Consider the following 21946-nt stretch of genomic DNA (forward strand, 5'->3'; position numbering starts at 1 on the left):
ATGTATCATGTGCGGCAGTAGCGATTGGTCCCCTACTTTGATCTGACAAATGAGGAGCCAGTATATTGGGGGGCGGAGTCAATGCGGCAACGTGCAAGTTGGATCGAGAGTTGGAGGAGACAGACAACATGGCGGAGACATCAAACACCCGGTCACGAACACGGTGAAACACAGGTAAATAGCGGTTCCTAGAAGGGGGTACATTGGCCTGCGGGGACAAATCTTTTCACCGTTTTTGCGGGCGGTGAAAACTTTTGTCCCCGTGTCTGCGGCGATTTGGCTATGGAGTCTCCATAACCCGCAGCCACGCCGCGGCTCACTGCGGGGATCGCTCCCCGTGTCATTCTCTAATTTGAAGCTTGACTTTCTGGTTCTTAGCTTGCTGTTTCCACCAGTGGTTCACTTCCCTGAAATGTAAGTGTATACACCCAATGGTTCAGTGATGAATTCTGCATGGTGCCATTTGGTTTGATTTTGCAACCCAGCTCTTGCTGCTGTGGCAGTGGTTAAGGATCAGGGGGTGTTGGTGAAATAAAGTCCTAGCCAATGTGCAAGAGATGTATAATAATAATAACCAGTTTATATACCGTAAGGCCATAAAATTCTATGTGGTTTACAATAGTTTAAAAAAAAACAACCCAATAAAAGAAGTTGACTAGAACTAAAAAAAAGTTAAAAGCCAATAATTAGAGACACTAAAATGATCAAAAGAGTGCATAATAAAATTTTTACAAATTAGCTCCCTAAATACTTCTAAAACAGATATGTTTTTAGATGTCTCCTAAATTCCTCATAAGTGTCAGTAAGCAAAAGCAATTGTTCTAAATCCTTACCCCCATACCGCTGCTTGATATGAAAAAAAATTTTGATAATGTTTTTTAAGTTTACATCCTCTAACAGGCGAAAAAACAAAATTCAGATGTGAGTTTTCTCTTATGTCTGTTGGTTACAAAAGAGAAAAGCTCAATTATATATTAGGGAGCTAAACTAAACAAAGCCCTTAAAACAGAAACAACCAAACTTAAACTTCACCCGTGCCTCTATTGGCAGCCAATGCAGTACTCGATAGGAGGGTGTTACATGATCATATTTCTTCAACCTAAAAATCAACCTGACCGCAGCATTTTGTACTATTTGCAATTGTTGCATATTCTTCTGGGAAATTGCCAAATAGGCAATATTGCAGTAATCAAGCTGGCTTAGTATAAGAGACGATACCAAAACTCTAAGGACTCCTTTTACAAAGGTGCGTTAGGGCCTTAATGCGCAGAATAACGTGAGCTAAAATGCCCTGTGCGCTAGCCGCTACCGCCTCCTCTTGAGCAGGCGATAGTTTTTCAGCTAGCATGTGCTAAAAACATGCACCTTTGTAAAAGGAGCCCTAAATGATGAAATATCAAAATACGCCCTAACGGACCGAAGCTTCCAAAGAGTAAAGAAACCCTTTCTGACCAAAGATTCCACCTGGTTCTTCATAGTCAAGCCCTGGTCCAGTATTATTCCCAAAACCTTAATGGTAGATTGAATAGGATAGCTAAATTTATTTATACGCAGTAGGGGGAAATTCTAAGAATTGCACTCAAAAAAATTGGCACTAAGCAGTATTCTGAGATGAGCAATCTTTTTAGAGCCAATTTTCTTGCCTAAAGCTGAGTACCAGTACGGTTTTTTTTAAATTAATTTTTATCTATTTTAATTTTTTATTTGATTGTGAGAATGTTTCTTGTTTGATTGTTTTATCTTTTCTTTTAATATTGGTGTTCTTTTCAGTGTGATTTTTGTTGTAAACCGCTTTGACCTTTTGCATTAAGCGGGATGTCAACTAAAAAATAAACATAAACACCAGTGAAGGGAGGGTGAAGAAAAACCCTAAATAACTGTGAAGAAAGGTTTTCGCACAGTGGCTCTGATTTAAGCTGGAGAGGCAAAAAAGCAGGACAAAATTACTGGGCTAAAAATAAAGGTGGTATTCTTGTGGGAGTTTTCTGAAATGTCTCTGGTAGAGAAGTTAAGTGATTGGAAAAGCAGGTTGTGAACCAGGAAATCCCACATTTCAATTCTTGCTTCTCTCGGTGACACTGACTTTGGACAAGTCACTTAACTCTCCTTTGCTTCGGGTACAAATTTAAATTGTCTAAGCTTAGATTTTGAAAACGCAAATGTTAACCTAAAATCTATCCAAATGTGATTATTATGTTTTTTGAAATATAAATTTGTTTTCTCTGTCAGACTAAGAACAAACGCTGTAAATTGCTCCCGCTGATAATGGCAGCATCGCTTGATGTGGAGAAAGGGACTGTGATCCTGGTGGGCATTCCCCCAGTAACTGAGAGCGCCGACAAAAAGAAGTGAGCTTCCACTCTTTCCTGTTGATGTTCTGTAAGCTTCTGTGCCTGCTGATAACCTTTAAAGAAACCCCATTCCAGTGCAAAAGTAACACGAGTCTTGACCAGTGGGTTATTCATCTCTACCCATGAGGTTTTGCAGAAATAATCATCTTCAGCTTTTAAGCGCCATCTCTTGTATCAGTAGACATTCCCCATCCCCCCCTTGTTTTCCTTCTTCAAGCGATTTGGAAAAGGTAAAACTTGGACTTCAGGAGGTTATTTCATTGCACTTTTACTTTTTTTTAGTTCGGTACTCTGCTTTATCCCAGGACAAGCAGGCATGATATTCTCACATGTGGGTGACGTCATCTACGGAGCCCCGATGCGGACAGCATTTCAAGCAAACTTGATTGAAGATTCAAGTTTGCTGTGCTGCACCACGCATGTGTGCCTCCTGCTCCACTAGAGGGCGCATCCCCTCCTCGTGGTCTCCAGTTCATTTTTTTCCGCTGTGCTAAGAAGACACGTTTTTTCTTAGCTCTGCCCCAGTGCCTTCTTTGCACCGCGATTTGTTGTTTTTTCTTCGTTAAAAGTCGCTGTGCGTATAAAATTTCTTTCTTCTTCCTGCTCTTCGTGCTTTTTTCTTGTGATCCAGGGGCTCCCAGGTCATTGCGGCCGCGTGGCCTGATTGGCCGCGGTCGCCTGGACTTCCTATGTCCCGGCCCGTTTCAGGCTTTAAAAAGTGCACCGGGTGCGAGCGTCTTCTATCATTCACAGACCCGCATCGCTGGTGCATCCTCTGCCTGGGGGCCGATCATCCAACAGAAACTTGCCCCCAGTGCGCAACCTTTCAACACCGGGCACTCTGCCGACGACGGGCCCACATGGCGGACCTATTTGCTGCCGATCAACCCTCGGCCTCGAGATTGGCCCCGGCCTCGATCTCGGCCTCGGGTACCTCGGCCCCGCCTCAGGACTCGCACTCGAAGACCCCGAGCTCTCAAAAGTCTTCGGCTCCGGGTAAGTCCCCTCTTCCTTCCTCAGGTTCCATATCTCCAAAGAATCCAACCTCGGGGACAATGGCCGGACAAGGGGGGAGTTCCTTGCCCCCGAAGACCTCGGGACGTGCCTCCACCACTCGGGAATGCTCTGAATCGAGATCGCCCCCGGTGGAGTGCACCGCGGCATCGGACATGCCGTCGATGCTGTCCGTGCCGGTATTCCAGGAGCTGCTCCGAGCAATGATCACAACGGAGCTCTCCGCTGCCATGGCTCACCTTCAACCGGCCTCGACCTCGCGTGCGCCGGACCAGCCTGAGCAACGCGTCGAGACCCCTCGAGGCAAAGCACGCCGTTTTCGCCGCCTCTCTTCTTCCTCGGATTCCTCTCCGAGGCACTCGAGGCGCGCGTCCCCGGCGGAGCACTGCGGGGCGAAATGAAAATCGAAGCCCCTCTCTAAAAAGGCCCGGAGTTCACCTCCGGTTCAAGGCCGCTCCCCCTCGACCCGATCGGGGGGACCGCTACGGGTTACCGAGCTGTCTCTCACTAACCCACAGCTCCTACTGACTCCCCCTCAGACCGGAGCTCCGGTCCGAGGCTCCAGGCTTTCGCCGAGGGAGTCCGGGGAGGGGTCCCCGACCCGACATCGGTCGGTACCCTGTACCCCGGCGTCGTCCCCGAGGGGCTCCTCGAGGCGACGCAGGTCCTCGACCCGGGAGCGTTTCCATAGCACGTCCCCGGCGTCGGATCGAGGGTCCGAGCGAGAACCTCGCTATTCGAGGGAGGCTTCCCCTTCCTTCTCGGCAAAACGGAGGTCTCGGTCACCGTCCCCGCAAGGGGCCAAGGGATCCCACCGACCTTCCTTCACGAGGTTCGTCCAAGACATGGGACGTGCCCTTGACTTGGACTTACAATCCGACTCGAGGTACTCCAAGGAGTACCTGGCGGAGCTGGATATGCCTTCCCCGCCCCAAGAGTCCCTCCGGCTACCGCTGAACCCGGTACTCCGGCAGACCCTCATAAGGACCCTCGAGACTCCCTACATGGTGACGGCGGTCCCATCTAAAATGGAGTCTAAGTACCGAACGGTGCCTTGCCCGGGGTTTGAGCAACCACAGTTGTCCCACCAATCCTTACTGGTGGAGTCTTCTCTGAAGAAAGCTCACCCCTCTAGAGTGTCCGCGGCGGTTCCTCCTGGACGCGAAGGCCGGACACTAGACAAATTCGGACGCCGTTTGTATCAGAACTCTATGATGGCCTCTAGGGTCCTGAACTACACTTTCACCTTTTCCTCCTACCTGAAACACCTCATTGGGCTGCTGGCTTCCTTCTCGGGGGACCTACCTGCCCCTCGCCAGGCAGCGTTTGGCCTCCTCCTTGAGGATTTTTCCAACCTCCAACTGCACTTGTTCCATGCCGCTTACGATGACTTTGAACTGTCTTCCAGGGTCGCAGCCTTCGCGGTGGCCATGCGCCGACTGGCGTGGCTAGGGCTCGTCGATATGGACCCTAACCTGCAAGATCGGCTAGCTAACCTCCCTTGCGTCGGGAAGGAACTGTTTGACGACACCATCGAGGCAGCTACGAAACGGTTGTCGGAACACGAACGTTCCTTCGCATCCCTTGTCCGGCAAAAACCTAAACCACAAGCCTCTCGCCCCTTCCGGGGATTGCCTCGCCGCTACCCCCAGAAGTCTACTCCGGCCTTTTCCAGACCACTGCCGCGACGCCCCCAGGCTCACTCTAGGGCTCCACCAAAATCACAGCCCACTGCGCCTGCGAAGCCGTCTCCGTCCTTTTGTTGGGATGAGCGGACGGGGGCGGGCCCCCTCCGCACCTCCACCTGGTCTCCTTCCCATCGGGGGCCGCCTACAAGCCTATTACCCTCGCTGGGAAGCCATAACGTCGGACTCATGGGTCCTTGGCGTGATCTCATCAGGGTACTCGCTCAACTTTCGGGAGGTTCCTCCCGACAGCCCACCGAGTGCATGTCCTCCCAATCGAGCGCAGCTGTCCCTCCTCCTCTCCGAGGCACAGGACCTCCTTCGCCTGCGGGTGGTGGAACCGGTTCCCCAAAATCAAAGGGGCCATGGGTTTTACTCCCGATATTTCCTGGTACCGAAGAAGACGGGAGACCTGCACCCGATCCTGGACTTGAGGCGCCTGAACAAATTTCTGACGAGGGAAAAGTTTTGGATGCTTTCCCTTCCGATTCTTTACCCCCTGATCGACGAGGGCAATTGGCTCTGCTCCCTTGATCTGAAGGAGGCCTACACCCATGTTCCGGTGCACCCTGCTTGTCGCAGATTCCTCCGCTTTCAGGTGGGGGACCTCCACCTACAATACCGGGTCCTCCCCTTCGGCCTGTCCTCGTCCCCCGAGTCTTCACAAAGTGCCTCGTAGTGGTCGCGGCTGCTTTGCGCTCCCAGGGTCTGCAAGTATTCCCATACCTGGACGATTGGCTGATCAAAGCCCCGACCAGGGAGGGGGTTATCTCAGCGACCCGACAGACTATTACTTCGCTTCAGTGTCTGGGGTTCGAGATAAACTTTCCAAAATCCCAGCTGTGCCCCTCTCAGTCCTTACAATTCATCGGGGCCGTGCTGGACACGGTCCGTCTTCGTTCCTTCCTCCCCCCTCAGCGGCGGGAGGCATTGGTAAATCTGAGCCGACAGGTATCGAGATCGACCTCGGTCTCGGCACGACAGATGATGACGCTCCTAGGCCATATGGCCTCCACAGTCCACGTTACCTCGCTTGCTCGCCTTCACCTGCGGTTACCACAGTGGACTTTGGCATCACAATGGCGTCGGGATCGGGACCCGATCAACCGCTATGTGACAGTGACTCCTTCCTTGCAAAGATCGCTCCGTTGGTGGACCGACTCTTTGAATCTTTCCAAGGGTTTGCTCTTTCTCGCCCCTCCACACCACAAGGTCCTAACCACGGACTCGTCGGAGTACGCTTGGGGGGCTCATGTAGACGGTCTACACACTCAAGGTCTGTGGACCACAGAGGACCGTCGCTGCCACATCAACGTGCTGGAGCTTCGGGCCATTTACCTCGCCGCGGTGGCCTTTCAGCATCTGCTTTATGACCGGGTGGTTCTCGTCCGCACAGACAACCAGGTGGCGATGTACTACGTAAATAAGCAAGGAGGGACGGGGTCTTGGCCCCTCTGCCGGGAGGCCTTACGGCTCTGGGAATGGGCGGTCTCCCAAAACATCTCCCTTCGAGCGGTTTACATCCAAGGGGAACAAAACTGCCTGGCGGACAGGCTCAGCCGCCTCCTCCAGCCACACGAGTGGTCCCTGCATTCTCAGGTGCTGCGACAGGTGTTCGACACGTGGGGGATTCCCCAGATAGATCTGTTCGCCTCCCCCGACAATCACAAACTGCCTCTCTTCTGTTCAAGGATATACTCCCCGGACCGTCTCGAGGCCGATGCCTTCCTCCTAGATTGGGAGGGAAAATTCCTCTATGCGTTCCCACCGTTTCCTCTGATTCTGAGGACGCTGGTCCATCTAAAATCTCTGAGGGCCACTCTGATCTTGATCGCCCCTCAATGGCCCCGCCAGCCTTGGTTTTCCCTACTACTTCAACTCAGTGTCAGGGAACCTCTGCTTCTGCCTGTCTTTCCCTCTCTGCTATTTCAGAGTCGGGGTTCACTGTTACATCCCAATCTTCAGTCTCTTCATCTGACTGCTTGGTTTCTTTCCCCTTGACTTCCTTCCCTGTATCTCAGTCGGTCAGGGAGGTGTTGGAGGCTTCTCGGAAAGTCTCGACTAGACTCTGCTATTCCCAGAAGTGGACTAGATTCTCGTCCTGGTGCTCCTCTCACCGCCAGGACCCGGTGTCGGTCCCTGTGTCTTTGGTTCTGGAGTATTTGCTCCATTTATCTCACTCTGGCCTGAAGACCAATTCCATTCGAGTCCATCTCAGCGCCATTGCTGCCTTTCATCAGCCCCTGGAAGGGAAGGCTCTTTCACTCCATCCCTTGATTTCCCGTTTCATGAAGGGGCTTTTGAATGTTCATCCTCCCCTCAAACTGCCGCCGGTGGTTTGGGATCTTAATGTGGTTCTAGCTCAACTGATGAAACCTCCATTTGAGCCTATGGATAAGTGTCATCTTAAGTTCCTCACTTGGAAAGTGATCTTCCTACTCGCTCTCACTTCTGCTCGGAGGGTTAGCGAGCTGCAGGCCTTGGTGGCGGACCCACCTTTCACGGTATTCCACCACGACAAGGTGGTCCTCCGCACTCACCCTAAGTTTTTGCCTAAGGTGATATCTGATTTTCATCTCAACCAGTCCATTGTTCTGCCTGTGTTCTTTCCCAAGCCCCACTCTCACCCTGGAGAGGTGGCACTCCACACTCTTGACTGCAAGAGGGCGTTGGCTTTCTACCTTCAACGCACTCAGTCTCATCGGACAGTTCCACAATTGTTTTTGTCCTTTGACCCTAATAGGTTGGGACGCCCAGTTTCCAAGCGCACCTTGTCCAACTGGTTGGCTGCTTGCATTTCTTTCTGCTACGCTCAGGCTGGTCTCGCGCTGCATGGTCGAGTTACGGGACATAAAGTCCGAGCGATGGCAGCTTCGGTAGCTTTCCTCAGGTCCACGCCTATTGAGGATATCTGCAAGGCTGCCACGTGGTCTTCGGTTCATACTCTCACCTCTCACTACTGCCTGGATACACTGTCCAGAAGCGATGGCCGGTTCGGCCAATCGGTATTACGTAATCTGTTTTCTTAAATTGCCAACTTCCCTCCACCCCTTCGTTATTAGCTTGGAGGTCACCCACATGTGAGAATATCATGCCTGCTTGTCCTGGGATAAAGCACAGTTACTTACCGTAACAGGTGTTATCCAGGGACAGCAGGCATATATTCTCACAACCTGCCCACCTCCCCGGGGTTGGCTTCTTTGCTGGATATGTGAACTGGAGACCACGAGGAGGGGATGCGCCCTCTAGTGGAGCAGGAGGCACACATGCGTGGTGCAGCACAGCAAACTTGAATCTTCAATCAAGTTTGCTTGAAATGCTGTCCGCATCGGGGCTCCGTAGATGACGTCACCCACATGTGAGAATATATGCCTGCTGTCCCTGGATAACACCTGTTACGGTAAGAAACTGTGCTTTTTCAGCAAAGTCAATAGTGTAGCCTTTGGAGTCTCTGTTAGGGTTTTTATATAAAAAGTGTTTTAGTCTAGATTAGTATTTTAGCTTGCATTTCAGAGCATAAGGTAAAATCAGATTTGGGCACAGATAACAGTGGAGGAAACTCTTGTTTTAGTACTGTTAGAAAAAAGTAGCTCTGCAGTTGATTTATTATTACTTTCAGGTTTTAATCCAAAGTTCAAGACTTCATGGTACCCCAGAGGTTCCCAGGATTTTTGGGACAGCTCTGCCAAATTCTCTCATCTGCTTCAGGACTTCTTTGTAAATTCTGCAGCTGGAAGACCAGAGAGACAGTAAAAAAAAAGTCTGGGATTCAAGCCGTAGATCCTGTATCGAGCCTAGGCAGATACTCCATATACTTTATTGTGCCCAAGAAAGACTCTCAATAACTGGAGACCAATCCTGGATCTGAAGTCTTATCAATGCAGCACTAAAGGTGCCCAGGTTTCAGATGGAGACCGTGTGTCGGTCATTCTCCGGAGACAGGCAGGAGTTATACAGGCCCACTTGATGGTGAAGTCTCTGACTGAGCCAACTGCGTCGGTACTCTTGTAGGGGTGTTTCCTTATTTGCACCTGAAGGTTAGGCCTCTCTGACATCATCAAGCCTGAACCATTGTCTGCAAGAAATCTTTCCAGCATGAACCTTGCAAGAAGAGAGAGAAAGAACACATCTTTGCTGTTTCTGCCTGATGCATTCTGGGTATGTACCAGAATGGTATTCTAGTCAAAGACATCCATCTATGTCTTCATGCTTAGACTGTGTGATTCTTGGGGGAGTGATACTCCTATGCTGTGCTTATCTCTCGAACGGCGCCTGTGTCTCCCAGCCTGTATGAGACTTTATACAGAAAGGCTATTCATCTAAGTTCTGTTTCTGGATTGTTCCAAGGAAGTCATCTGACGTGGTCCAAGTGAAAAGTTGTTAATTATAATTAGTCTGTGCCGGGATGGAAGTGAACTGACATCTCATCACAGGTGTTCTGCACGCATCTCTTTCATAATAATTAAGACCTGAACAGTTACTTCGTGTGACTCTCTGCCTGAGAGAGAGTGAATCGGACTTTAAACAGATCTGAATTCCATCACTTCAAGGAAACTTTTGCTGTCAATAAATTACAGCTTTACCAGTGGCTGACGAACACTTGTTCCTGTAACCAAAGGATTTCTACATCTGCTAAGCTGAGGAGACGTTTTCCATTTCATCTAATTTTGTGCTGAGGCCTAATTAGATGGTGAGATAAGGAACTTATTATCTTATCAGCTGGGGTTAGATAAGTGCATCCGATTGTGATATAGGATAAGGCTTGTAAAGCTACTCTCAGTGATAATCTGTAATAGATTGCTGCTAATCAGGGATCATTATTATTATAAGGAATTGTTTAGTGTGTGTAAGAAGTAATTTTACTTAGTTATCTAGCAAGTGTGTTGTGATAATTATGTACTGAGTTTCATATATGTAATCAGATATTTTGTGAACAATATTTAGATATTGCTGCTGACTTGTGAATTATATTTTTATATTTTCATAATAAAAGTATTTCTCATTAGCCTGGGTCTTGTGTCGTATAAATAGACAAAGAAATTTGGACCTGGCAGAGATATTATGATATTCCCTAGAAAAACTAACAGGCACGTAACTTGTTTATGCAACTGATTAGTGTACCATAAATCTTGCTACACTCTCCCCTAGCTATAGTAAGCTTTTAAGCTTACTAAGCATGTGCAGGATTGCCCTACTCCTCGAACCCCCTCCCCTCCTCCTGTCAGTTTTTTTCTGACCCGCTCCTGTGTAGTTGCAGCTCTCCCCTATTTTCAGAGAAAAACAGATATTAAAAAAGTATAATTCCCACCTGTTCCCTCAGTTCCATCAGTGACAGGAAAACTGAACGCTTCAAACTGTATGACATCCCTACTAACTGCAAGTATTTTTGCCTATAACAACCTTCGCTAAAAAAAAAAAAAAGAACGAAAAACAACAGGTTTTTCTTCAGAGCAAGCATGGGTATGTTTGTCTTCACAAGACTTGCCTGCTGTTATTTCTCACAAAGCGGCCGCTAGGACTGCGAAGACTCTCTCAGTCAAAATGTCCACGCTGTTGACATTTCTGCAAGCCGGCACAGAAAAACTGCTGGCGAACATACAGCTGATTTCTATGGCTCCCTCCCCTCAAGGCCCTGCTTCAGTTCCGGCAGTGGAGAGAAGCGTAAAACCGCCAACACTGACAACAAAAAAGGTTCAGCACCGGCAGCGCCGCAGAAGAGAGAAAAGAAGAAAAATCTCCCGACGGTACAGAGGCTAAATACTCCCTCTCCACCGTCGGCGGCCTCATTGACATGTCCTGCTGAAGATACATCAGGGACCAGTCTTTCAGCAGTGGCTCCATCAAAGAGGATTCCTGCGGGCCTGGTAGCGACCTCGCGGTCCCCTCCCCTGCTCTCTCTCATGGCGTTTGGCTCTAAGCAGGTGAAGAGTATTTCAAAAACCAAGAAGGTTGCTCCTCCACTGTATGTGGAAACTCTACAGGTACCTTCTAAAAGATTAGCCCTTTATCCTTCAGTACCAGGTTCTTCTACTTCTAAGTCCTTTCAATCTATGTCTAGTTTTTTCACCCTTTTTCAGAGATTGTTGTAGGAATAGTACAGGGCTCTTTCAACACCCAGATCCTGCATCTCCTATTCCTGTTTTTGAGCCTCAGCAATGTCCTAGCTGTGTAAACCTTCTACCCTCACCAGCTGAGATTGACATAGGTCCACATGTGGATTGGAGCCCTGGAACTCCCATTTGTTCCTCTCCAACCCAAGGGCTGTCCTCTCCCAGAGAATGGTCGGACCAGCAGGAGCCTTTGTCTATGGACTCGGAACAACCCGACCTGCCTCTACCTCAGTCGGCTGTCACAGAAGAGCACTCCTACCCAAAGTTTCTACAGAAGGTATCTTCTCTTCTAAGTCTCAGTCCGGATGCAACTCACTCAGGTAGCAAGGATTTTCAAACCATCCTTCAATCCTGTAAGTCTCCAGTAAGGGAGCTTATTGCCTTACCAGTAGTACATCAGATCCTCCAAGATGTACAACTTAATAATTGGCAATAACCATGGTCAGTATCCATGGCTTCCAAGCGCCTTGAGATCAAATACAAGGTGCAAAAGGCACCTGGCCATGATTCCCTTCAACTTCCTCACCATTCTATGGTTTCGGGTAAGGCTTCAAAGACTTCAACTAATGCTCCTCCTAGAAAGGACTGTCGTCTCGTAGACTCTCCTTGAGAATTATGGCCCATCAGCTTCAAATTTTGCATTTTCAGCATTCAATTTTGCAGCAGCTGGAATCGGTTTCACCTGAGTCCTTCCCCAATTTACATGTGGCTCTTCAGGTGGATTGGTGAGCTGTACCCATCTCCCTGTGTGAAAGCTGTTTGACTTTCTTTAGGCCTCCTTGTCCCCGTTCTGGTGCTGGACTGAGCTTGGAGGGGCCCTGTTTGGGGCTGTCCGATCTCGGGAGTGTCACCCCTGGCAGGTCTCGTGATGGGTCCCTCCCCCCTTCCTCCACCTCCCCAAATTTTTGTAGAGGAGCCTCAGCTGTAAGCCTTGCCAACCATACAGGCAAGGCATATAGCTTTGAGAGCCAGTGGAATCTATTCTGTAAAAAAAAGAAAAAAATCCTGAGGCATTGCCGGTCTGAAGAAGTTCTTCAGTGCTGTGTAATTGATTTTTGTGTTAACTGGCACTCTTTATTTCAGCTGGGTCACTTATTGCGCAATGAGCACTTTCCTGCTTTAGCTGGACAAGTGTGTTCATTCTGCAGCCCCTCAGTATCTCTCCTCTCTCCTTATACACCTCACAGAGAACTCCATTCTTCAAATAAGTTGCTTTTATCTGTACTTGTCTTGTCTACTACAAGCTCCAGACTTTGTTCCTTTCATCTCGCTGCCCCTTATGCCTGGAATAAACTACCTGAGTTTGTCCGTCACTCCCCTTCCCTCATCTTGTTCAAAAGTAGGCTGAAAACTCACCTTTGTGAGAGAACCTTAAACTCGTAGCCCTACTCCCCTCTGCTCACTACCCTAGCCAGTAGCTTCAACCATCCCCTCTAACTGTAAGCCCTACCCTGGCATCCTGTTTGTCTTGATTGTTTAGATTGTAAGCTCCTTTGAGCAAGGACTGTCTCCTTCGTAACTGTGTACAGCACTATGTACGTCTGGTAGTGCTCTAGAAATAATAGTAGTAGTAGTGGTAACAATCTTGTTACAGAGCAGAAAAGATTTGACTTGGTCGGAGAGTTCCTTGTGCCTTCCTTGTTGTTTTTCCTTTTTTAGGGGTGATCAACTGTAATCTTCCCTTTAAATTTCTGTAGCTTGTTCTTGTGTGCAGACTGGGTAAAGCGAAGGCTGTACTTCCTACCTAGCTCTCACTCAGCTTAGGTTTAGCTTGTTCTGTTTATTTAAGAGGGAGATGTTGCTCTGCTTCTGAATGTTATTTCTGACCATGTTTTTATAGCTTTTTTGGAAGAGCATTTGAAAAAGCTGCTGAGAGCACCAGCTCCCGAACACTGCACAACCATTTCGACACATCCAGTAAGTCATTTTAATTTTTCTTTTTGAACTGTTGGTTTCATCCTGCTCTTTTGGACCCAGTCAGTTGTAACAAAGGGTTGGAGTCTGGTAAGCTAGGCTTGTGTTTGCAACTACTTAAGGATCTAGGCCAGTAGAACGCCTTTTTGGTTGAGGGAATCAAACAGGTCAAACTACGCCTGCCCAATAGCTCCCCATTTGCTGGTGCTACATGGGACAAAAAGTTGGTCAGTCCATAGATTCACTCTATGCACTACCTCTTATGTGAATTTTTCCCTGTGGTAATATTGGGGTCCTTTTACTAAGGCGCGCTAGCCGATTTAGCACGCGCTAAATGCTAACACGTCCATTATATTCTAGGGATGCGTTAGCGCATTGTTCTTCAACCGCCGGTCCGCAGGAAATTTCTGCCGGTCTGCGTAAGGACAGCAAGATCGATGAGTTATTTTCATCTGGTCTGCGCTGGGCCAGAGAGATCATGGGGAGCCTACGACAGTGGCTTTCTTCCCTCTCTGCAGCTCTCCTTTACATACCAGCGCAGTGATTCATGAAGGCAGCCTTGGGGCTTTTGCTGAGTCGTGGCTGCCTCTGATGATGCAACTTCCTCTTTCCTCAGAGGCGGCGCGACCCAACAAAGGACCCGAGGTTGCCTTCCTAAATCGCTGCGCTGGGAAGTAAGGAGAGCTGCTGGGAGGAGAAAAAGCCACTATTGGAGTCTGGGAAGCTGCTGGGCAAGGGAAAAAAAGGGACAGCTGCTACTGGAGAGGGAGAAGGAGAGATGCTGCTGGGAGGGGAGGAGGGAAAGGAATCTGGGAAGCTGCTGGGCAAGGGAAAAAAAGGGACAGCTGCTACTGGACCTGGAGGGAAGGAGAAGGAGAGATGCTGCTGGGAGGGGAGGAGGGAAAGCAGTCTGGGAAGCTGCTGGGCAAGGGATAAAAAGGGACAGCTGCTACTGGACCTGAAGGGAAGGAGAAGGAGAGATGCTGCTGGGAGGGGAGGAGGGAAAGCAGTCTGGGAAGTTGCTGGGCAAGGGAAAAAAAAGGGACAGCTGCTACTGGACCTGGAGGGAAGGAGAGATACTGCTGGGAGGGGAGGAAGGGAAGAGAGTTACTGCTGGACAGGAGGAGGAGGGAAGGGAGAAGGAAAAAAGGAAGGAAACAGCTGGCAGGGAGATTAGAGGAGGGGAAGGGGAGAGACAGGCATGAGAAAGTAGAGAGATTGATGATGGGAAGGGGTCAGCAGAAAAATAGAGAGGGACAACGATGGTAGATCTGGTGTAGGAGAGATAAAAATGAAGAGAGCAGTGAAGCTGGAATGAATCATGTAAAAAGGAGAGAGGGGGGCGCAGGCTGGATGGAAAGGGGAGAGGGGCATAGAAAGAAGACAGATACCATATGGAAGGGGGAGAGGACAGTGGATGGAAGGGGCAGATACTGGATTGAAGAGACAGAGAGGGCAGACGCTGGAAGGAAGAGAGTGAAAAGAAGATGAAAGCAGAAACCAGAGACGACAAAAGATAGAAAAAAATAATTTTATTTATATTTTATGATTAGAATATATCAGATTTGAAATATATATCCTGCTAGAGCTGGTGTTAGATATAACTGGGGACTGCAAAGCTGGCTTAGGGCACTCTCTGACCAGTGGGCAGTTGCCCTAAGTTGCACTTCCCTAAAACTATTCCTATCATATGTGACTGCAGTATTCTGTTAGAATGATATTTCTGTGTAACATTCTGTAATAATTTGGCTTGTTCAGTTTTCTTGATAGTAGAGGGGATATATGTGAAGGGGAGGGGAGATCCTTGCTCTGTATTATTTGTATTTATAAAATGAAAATTGTACAGAATATTGTTTCTTTTTATACTTTAATAAAATACATTCAATATAAAATCATAACTGAGGCTTGTGTGGATGGGATCAGATGATTTGCGGGGACCGAGCTCACGGAGCTGGGGCGGAAACAGGGTTTTAAAATTTGTCGGTCCACAAAATAATTATTTTATTTCTGCCGGTCCACCGGTGTAAAAAGGTTGAAAAACACTGCGTTAGCGTTTAGCACGCCTTAGTAAAAGAGGGGGATTATCTCATTCCAGTTGATATATTGAAGGTTCACAGATAGAAGATATGTTAAAAGTTGCTTTTGGAACCACTGCAATCATGAATCCTAAATCTGGCTGCTAAATTTCTCAATGACAGGGACTTTCCCCTCCTTTAGGAACAGTGAATAAATATTGCCTCTGTAGCATGCCCAGTTAAGGCTGATTTGGGGCACAGAAAACCTGAGCTGGAAATTAAACTCAGGCCCTCTATGGCAATGCACAGAACTGCCATTAGGCCACCAGGCTGACCCAGCTGAGAAGCCCCCTTTATAACATTCCAACCTAGTAACATAGTAACATAGTAGATGACGGCAGATAAAGACCCGAATGGTCCATCCAGTCTGCCCAACCTGATTCAATTTAAATTTTTTTTTTTTTTTCCTTCTTAGCTATTTCTGGGCGAGAATCCAAAGCTCTACCCGGTACTGTGCCTGAGTTCCAACTGCCAAAATTTCCGTCAAGACCCACTCCAGCCCATCTACACCCTCCCAGCCATTGAAGCCCTCCCCAGCCCATCCTCCACCAAACGGCCATACACAGACACAGACCGTGCAAGTCTGCCCAGTTACTGGCCTAGTTCAATATTTAATATTATTTTCTGATTCTAAATCCTCTGTGTTCATCCCACGCTTCTTTGAACTCAGTCACAGTTTTACTCTCCACCACCTCTCTCGGGAGCGCATTCCAGGCATCCACCACCCTCTCCGTAAAGTAGAATTTCCTAACATTGCCCCTGAATCTACCACCCCTCAACCTCAAATTATGTCCTCTGGTTTTACCATTTTCCTTTCTCTGGAAAAGATTTTGTTCTACGTTAATACCCTTTAAGTATTTGAACGTCTGAATCATATCTCCCCTGTCTCTCCTTTCCTCTAGGGTATACATATTCAGGTCTTCCAGTCTCTCCTCATACGTCTTCTGGCGCAAGCCTCCTATCATTTTCGTCGCCCTCCTCTGGACCGCCTCAAGTCTTCTTACGTCTTTCGCCAGATACGGTCTCCAAAACTGAACACAATACTCCAAGTGGGGCCTCACCAATGACCTGTACAGGGGCATCAACACCTTCTTCCTTCTACTGACTACGCCTCTCTTTATACAGCCCAGAATCCTTCTGGCAGCAGCCACTGCCTTATCACACTGTTTTTTCGCCTTTAGATCTTCGGACACTATCACCCCAAGGTCCCTCTCTCCGTCCGTGCATATCAGCTTCTCTCCTCCCAGCATATACGGTTCCTTCCTATTATTAATCCCCAAATGCATTACTCTGCATTTCTTTGCATTGAATTTTAGTTGCCAGGCATTAGACCATTCCTCTAACTTTTGCAGATCCTTTTTCATATTTTCCACTCCCTCTTCGGTGTCTACTCTGTTACAAATCTTGGTATCATCTGCAAAAAGGCACACTTTTCCTTCTAGCCCTTCAGCAATGTCACTTACATACATATTGAACAGGATTGGCCCCAGCACCGAACCCTGAGGGACTCCACTAGTCACCTTTCCTTCCTTCGAGCGACTTCCATTAACCACCACCCTCTGGCGTCTGTCCGATAGCCAGTTTCTGACCCAGTTCACCACTTTGGGTCCTAACTTCAGCCCTTCAAGTTTGTTCAACAGCCTCCTATGAGGAACTGTATCAAAGGCTTTGCTGAAATCCAAGTAAATTACATCTAGCATATGTCCTTGATCCAGCTCTCTGGTCACCCAATCAAAAAATTCAATCAGGTTCGTTTGGCACGATTTACCTTTTGTAAAGCCATGTTGCCTCGGATCCTGTAACCCATTAGATTCAAGGAAATACACTATCCTTTCTTTCAGCAACCTGTGTTTTTGCCCAAGTGATGGCATCTTTTATCTGTTTGCATGAGCACAAAGATATACATATGCCTCATACAACCCAAAGCTAACAATTTGGAAACATTGCCCCTATCACCCTAATGGAACACACTTTACTATGGCTTTTTACATCCCTGAACAGATATGAATGAGTTGGCAAATGGAGCAGGAAGAGGAAGAACCACCACATCTTTGTCACATTATAAGTGTGAGCTTTTCTACATATTTAACTGTAATTTTATATGGAGACTATAACCATAGAAACTGATAACATCAAAATTTAATTATGTAGCATTTTAACATGCAAGGTACTTATCAATGTTGTATAGGATACAATCAAAATGCTAATATTTATTTTAGTGATCACATTACAAAGAGATTCTCACATTGAATTTTTATTTTGAAATTCAACAATATTGTAACCTCCGAATAAAAAACATACATAAATAACTCACACACACATTCAAGAGCTAAATACTTTCCAAAACTATTTTATTTATTTAAAAAAATAGCACCCCGCACTATCTGCAGTTCTGGATGGCTTACATCAAGACATTCACAATAAAATTTAAAAGCATATAACACATAAGACATCAAGACAACAGCTTTTAAACTTTTATAGTCTAAAAGCATCCAAACATTGATTCAAAAAAGAAAGATTTTAGCTGTTCCCTTGGTTGTACTTGTCTCAATTGTTGCGAAAGAGAGCTCCATGAAAACTGTTTCTCTATATTTCTCTAATCTTACCTGCCTAAAAGAGAGGTTTCAATGAAGCAAGTGGGAATATAGACTATGAGGGCAGTAGAAAACCACACAGGAGATTCATCTTAAAGTATTAAAAAAAAACCCACAAATCTCTGTCTGCCAATGCAGTTTCATCAGCATTGGTGTAATATGATCATAATGAGATCCCTTGAAATCAACTGAGCTGCAGCATTTAAACTACTTGGAGTGAATACACTTCCCCCTCCCCATTCGCGGTTTCCCTATTCGTGATTTCACATAATTGCGATTTTTTTTGGGGGGTGGAGGAAAAAAATCCCCATATTTTTGTCTTCCCCCCGGCATCCTGGCCTTACCTGGTGGTCTAGCTGGTTTTCGGGGCAGGAGCGATCTTCCTACACTCCTGCCCCATGCAGATAGCCATTAGGAAATGGCTGTGGGGAGTTCCCATAGTCTCTCGTAGTCTCCCTCCCCCCCCCCCAAAATGCTAACTAGCTGTCTTTTTTTATCTAAGTGGAAAAATAGCCTCAGACTTAGAGCGTCTCCACCAAACGGTGTTATACACCAGTATTCTGCAAATTAAACTTTTTTTAATTAATTTATTTTATCTTCTTTTTCTTTTTAAATCGTTTTTTTACAAAAAAAGTTAAATACTTCCTATCTTAATTTTCTTAAAAATATCAGTCTCTTAGTACACTTTTACTCTTTTTCTTCTCGGTAAGGCTTATATCCTTAATTGATTTTATCAACATCCATTCTTCTAATTAGGTCTCATAATATTCCATACGAGAAACACTTGCTGAAAAATACTTCTAGATTTTGGGCTCCTTTTACAAAGCCGCGCTAGCGGTTTAACGCGCGCTAAACCGCTAGCTGCTACCGCCTCCTCTTGAGCAGGCGGTAGTTTTTCAGCCAGCACAGGGGTTAGCGCGTGATTAAAAGTCACATGCGCTAAACCCGCTACTGCGGCTTTGTAAAAGGAGCCCTTTATATGTCATCCAAATAGTTTCAGAATTCTGATAGCGACTTCCAGCTTGCTTTCTAGTATGTATGAGCCACTTCATTAAACACCCAACGCGGCCAGCGTTTCGCAGTCCAAAGAAACTTTTTAACCACTGCTTCAGGGGTTTTTTTGTTTAAAGACAGTTATCTTTCTTCATTTCAGACTTAAAGTCTTTCTCGTACTTAAAATTACCAGGCAATGAAGGTAAAACAAAAAAAAAGATTTATTTTCATTTTAGTAATTAAAACATGTCGGTTCTGAGAATTTACTTCTGTCTATATTTGCCATTGTACAAGTATAGAAGGAAAAACCTTCCTTTTTAAGGTTGCCCTCAATACTTGAGCCTCTCTCGTTTCCTTTAAAGTCTTTCTCTTAGCTCTCTCAACAAAACGCTTCTTTCAAAGTGTTCCCACCCTTCATGTACTCTCCTTTCCCTTCTCCCAGTCTAATTTTTTTTAATCTTGATGTATTTTTTAATACCTAATGTTCTTTCCCATCTGTCCAGTCAGTTTTACAGGTCCTGTAACCCCCCTACTATAGCAAATCTTAATTATCTGTAGGTGGATTTTATTTTATTACATGTTTTTTATTCATTTATGATTGTAAACCATCTAGATCAGGGGTGTCCAACCTGCGGCCCAATGAAGTATTTTGTGCGGCCCCAGTCCAGGCCAATGCAGTGTTTTCCTCTGCTGCCCCTATTTGATTACCGTCTTGCCGGCTCCCTCCTCTGCCTTGCTGCAGCGTTTGCACGTTTGTGCGGCCCAAGAAACATTTTTTCCGGACAATGCGGCCCAGGGAAACCAAAAGGTTGGACACTCCTGATCTAGATAATTATTGATAGACTGCATATCAAATGATAAATAACTTGGAAACTTGGTGAGAGGGGAATGCTTTATGTGAGTAAACATTTTAAATGTAATTATTACTCAAGTTGATCCATCATCTGGACATCTGATGACATCCAGTCAGTGTCTGTTGAAACCACAAAATGAAATGAGTAGAGAGGTGATCTTGTTCTTTTCTTTCAAATGAAAAATAAAAAATTACTTGTCACAAGGCATATTCCAGTTTTTGTAACAGAGTTTTATCGAGTCCAGTCATTAGCTGAATGGTAGATTGAGGCACCAGTGAATGTTTGCAATTTGCAGGGGACTCTCAAGCTGTGCCTGTTTTAAACAGATAATGAGAGGTTACGGTAGAGAAATAATGACTTCTGATTTCCTTTTATTACACTTGAGTGGCATTAGTCTGCACAGCGCTATTTGTTATGGATGACATATTTTCATTGCTTGTGAGCTCTAAAATAAGATTTCTTCTGAAAGATCTATCATACTTGCTCCACTGATTGTTGGAGTCTCTTCTCTTCTTTTCTTTTTTTTACCCTTATGTACATAAGAACATAAGAATAGCCTTACTGGGTCAGACCAATGGTCCATCAAGCCCAGTAGCCCGTTCTCACGGTGGCCAATCCAGGTCACTAGTACCTGGCCAAAACCCAAGGAGTAGCAATATTCCATGCTACCAATACAGGGCACGCAGTGGTTTTCCCCATGTCTTTCTCAATAACAGACTATGGACTTTTCCTCCAGGAACTTGTCCAAACCTTTCTTAAAATCAACTACGCTATCCGCTCTTACCACATCCTCTTGCAACGCGTTCCAGAGCTTAACTATTCTCTGAGTGAAAAAAAAATTTCCTCCAGTTGGTTTTAAAAGTATTTCCCTGTAACTTCATTGAGTGTCCCCTAGTCTTTGTAATTTATGATGGAGTGAAAAATCGATCCAATTGTACCCGTTCTACTCCACTCAGGATTTTGTGCCCAAGGCCCTGCCCCCAGGAGGGACCTAAGGCTCCAGGGCCTATTCTGATTGGCCCAGGTGCCTTAGGCCCCACCAGTAGGCGGAGCTTTGGGACGGATGGGCCAATCCGGCCTCATTCCGTCGTTGGCTGCCTGCCGGACAGGCGGGTTTGGCTCCCGTCTGTCCAGCCAACTACACAAAGGTACGGGGAAGGGGGGTGGGGGTTTCGTGGGGGTCAGCCAGGGGGGTCGCGGGTCGGCTGGGGGGACCCTCCTGCCCATAATGTAGTGCGGGGTGGGGGTAGGGGGTCGCCATGGCCAGGAGGGTTTGGGCTCCCTCCTGGCCCGATATTGTCGGGGAGTCGGCGGGGCAAGAGGGCTTGAGCTTCCTCTTGCCCCGATCGTGTCGGGGGTGCCGCGGTTGGCTGGGGCAAGAGGGCTTGAGCTCCCTCTTGCCCCGATCGTGTCGGGGAGTCGGCGGGGCAAGAGGGCTTGACGTCAGAGAAAGGGCGAGACCGCCGGAAGAAGCAGCGCAGGCGCAGGGCTCACAGAAGGGCCGGGACCGCCAAGAGGAAGCAGCAGGACTCCGGTAGGAGCTTCTACATGATGGGGGGGGGGGGGTCGGGAGTCTGTGGGGGTGCGAGCGGTCCTTCAGGGTGGGGGTGCCAGCGGTCCTGTGTGGGGTGAATCGGACATCAGGGGGGGTGAACTATGTAAAAAAAATTTTGTACAACGCGCAAGGTTATGCACGGTTTGTAAAAACTGTGTATAACGTGCGCGTTATATGCGTGAAAATACGATACTCCTTGTTTAATGAGTTAGGCAGAAGGGTTTTGATGGGCTCTTGTAGGGTGTGAAGTCTGAAGCATCTAACAGTTGTCTGTATTATTCATGTATTGTAGATATTGCTTGATTAACTTTTTCAACTATTTAAATTTGTTTTTATGACATTTATTTTGAACCATTTTGGATGTTACTAGTCTGGGATAACATTAATTAAGTGATTTTAAAAAATTAAACATATCTACCAAGTAGGCCTAACTGGGACACCAAGCTCTTGTACAATGTAATTTATTAAATACCTAAAAAGGTTTTATTGTAAAATTGACATTTCTTCCAAGTTTATTTTTATCTATTATCTTCAAGATGATATATTTTTCTAGAGAGATTTTGGGTCCAAACTTTTTGTTTTCTGTAATCTTTGGATCCTGACATTCTCCCTCTTCAAGAGAATGAAGTAAAGTTCCTTCAGATCAGTTCCTATTTAAACCAAAGTCTTTGTTGCAGGATTTTTCATGCATTTCTCTCCACTACCAGCAGAGGGAGACATGAGTTATAAGAAAATGCCTACTCACAGCTTATTGCATTGTAATTGTTCCCCGGGATTCTTATTCTGTGGACCGTGATTGTA

General features: G+C 46.7%; 1 protein-coding gene across 1 annotated transcript in view; it reads left to right on the plus strand.

Annotated features, from left to right (window-relative positions):
- Positions 1 to 21946, plus strand: part of CDC45 (cell division cycle 45) — an 89515-nt gene that overhangs the window by 60773 nt on the left and 6796 nt on the right. Inside the window, exons 16-17 of the mRNA XM_033956042.1 lie at positions 2230 to 2348; positions 13001 to 13077. Of these exons, the coding sequence (XP_033811933.1) occupies positions 2230 to 2348; positions 13001 to 13077 (196 nt within the window). The remainder of the gene's footprint in view (positions 1 to 2229; positions 2349 to 13000; positions 13078 to 21946) is intronic.

Source organism: Geotrypetes seraphini, chromosome 8 (assembly GCF_902459505.1).
Source record: "Geotrypetes seraphini chromosome 8, aGeoSer1.1, whole genome shotgun sequence".
NCBI lineage: Eukaryota > Metazoa > Chordata > Amphibia > Gymnophiona > Dermophiidae > Geotrypetes > Geotrypetes seraphini.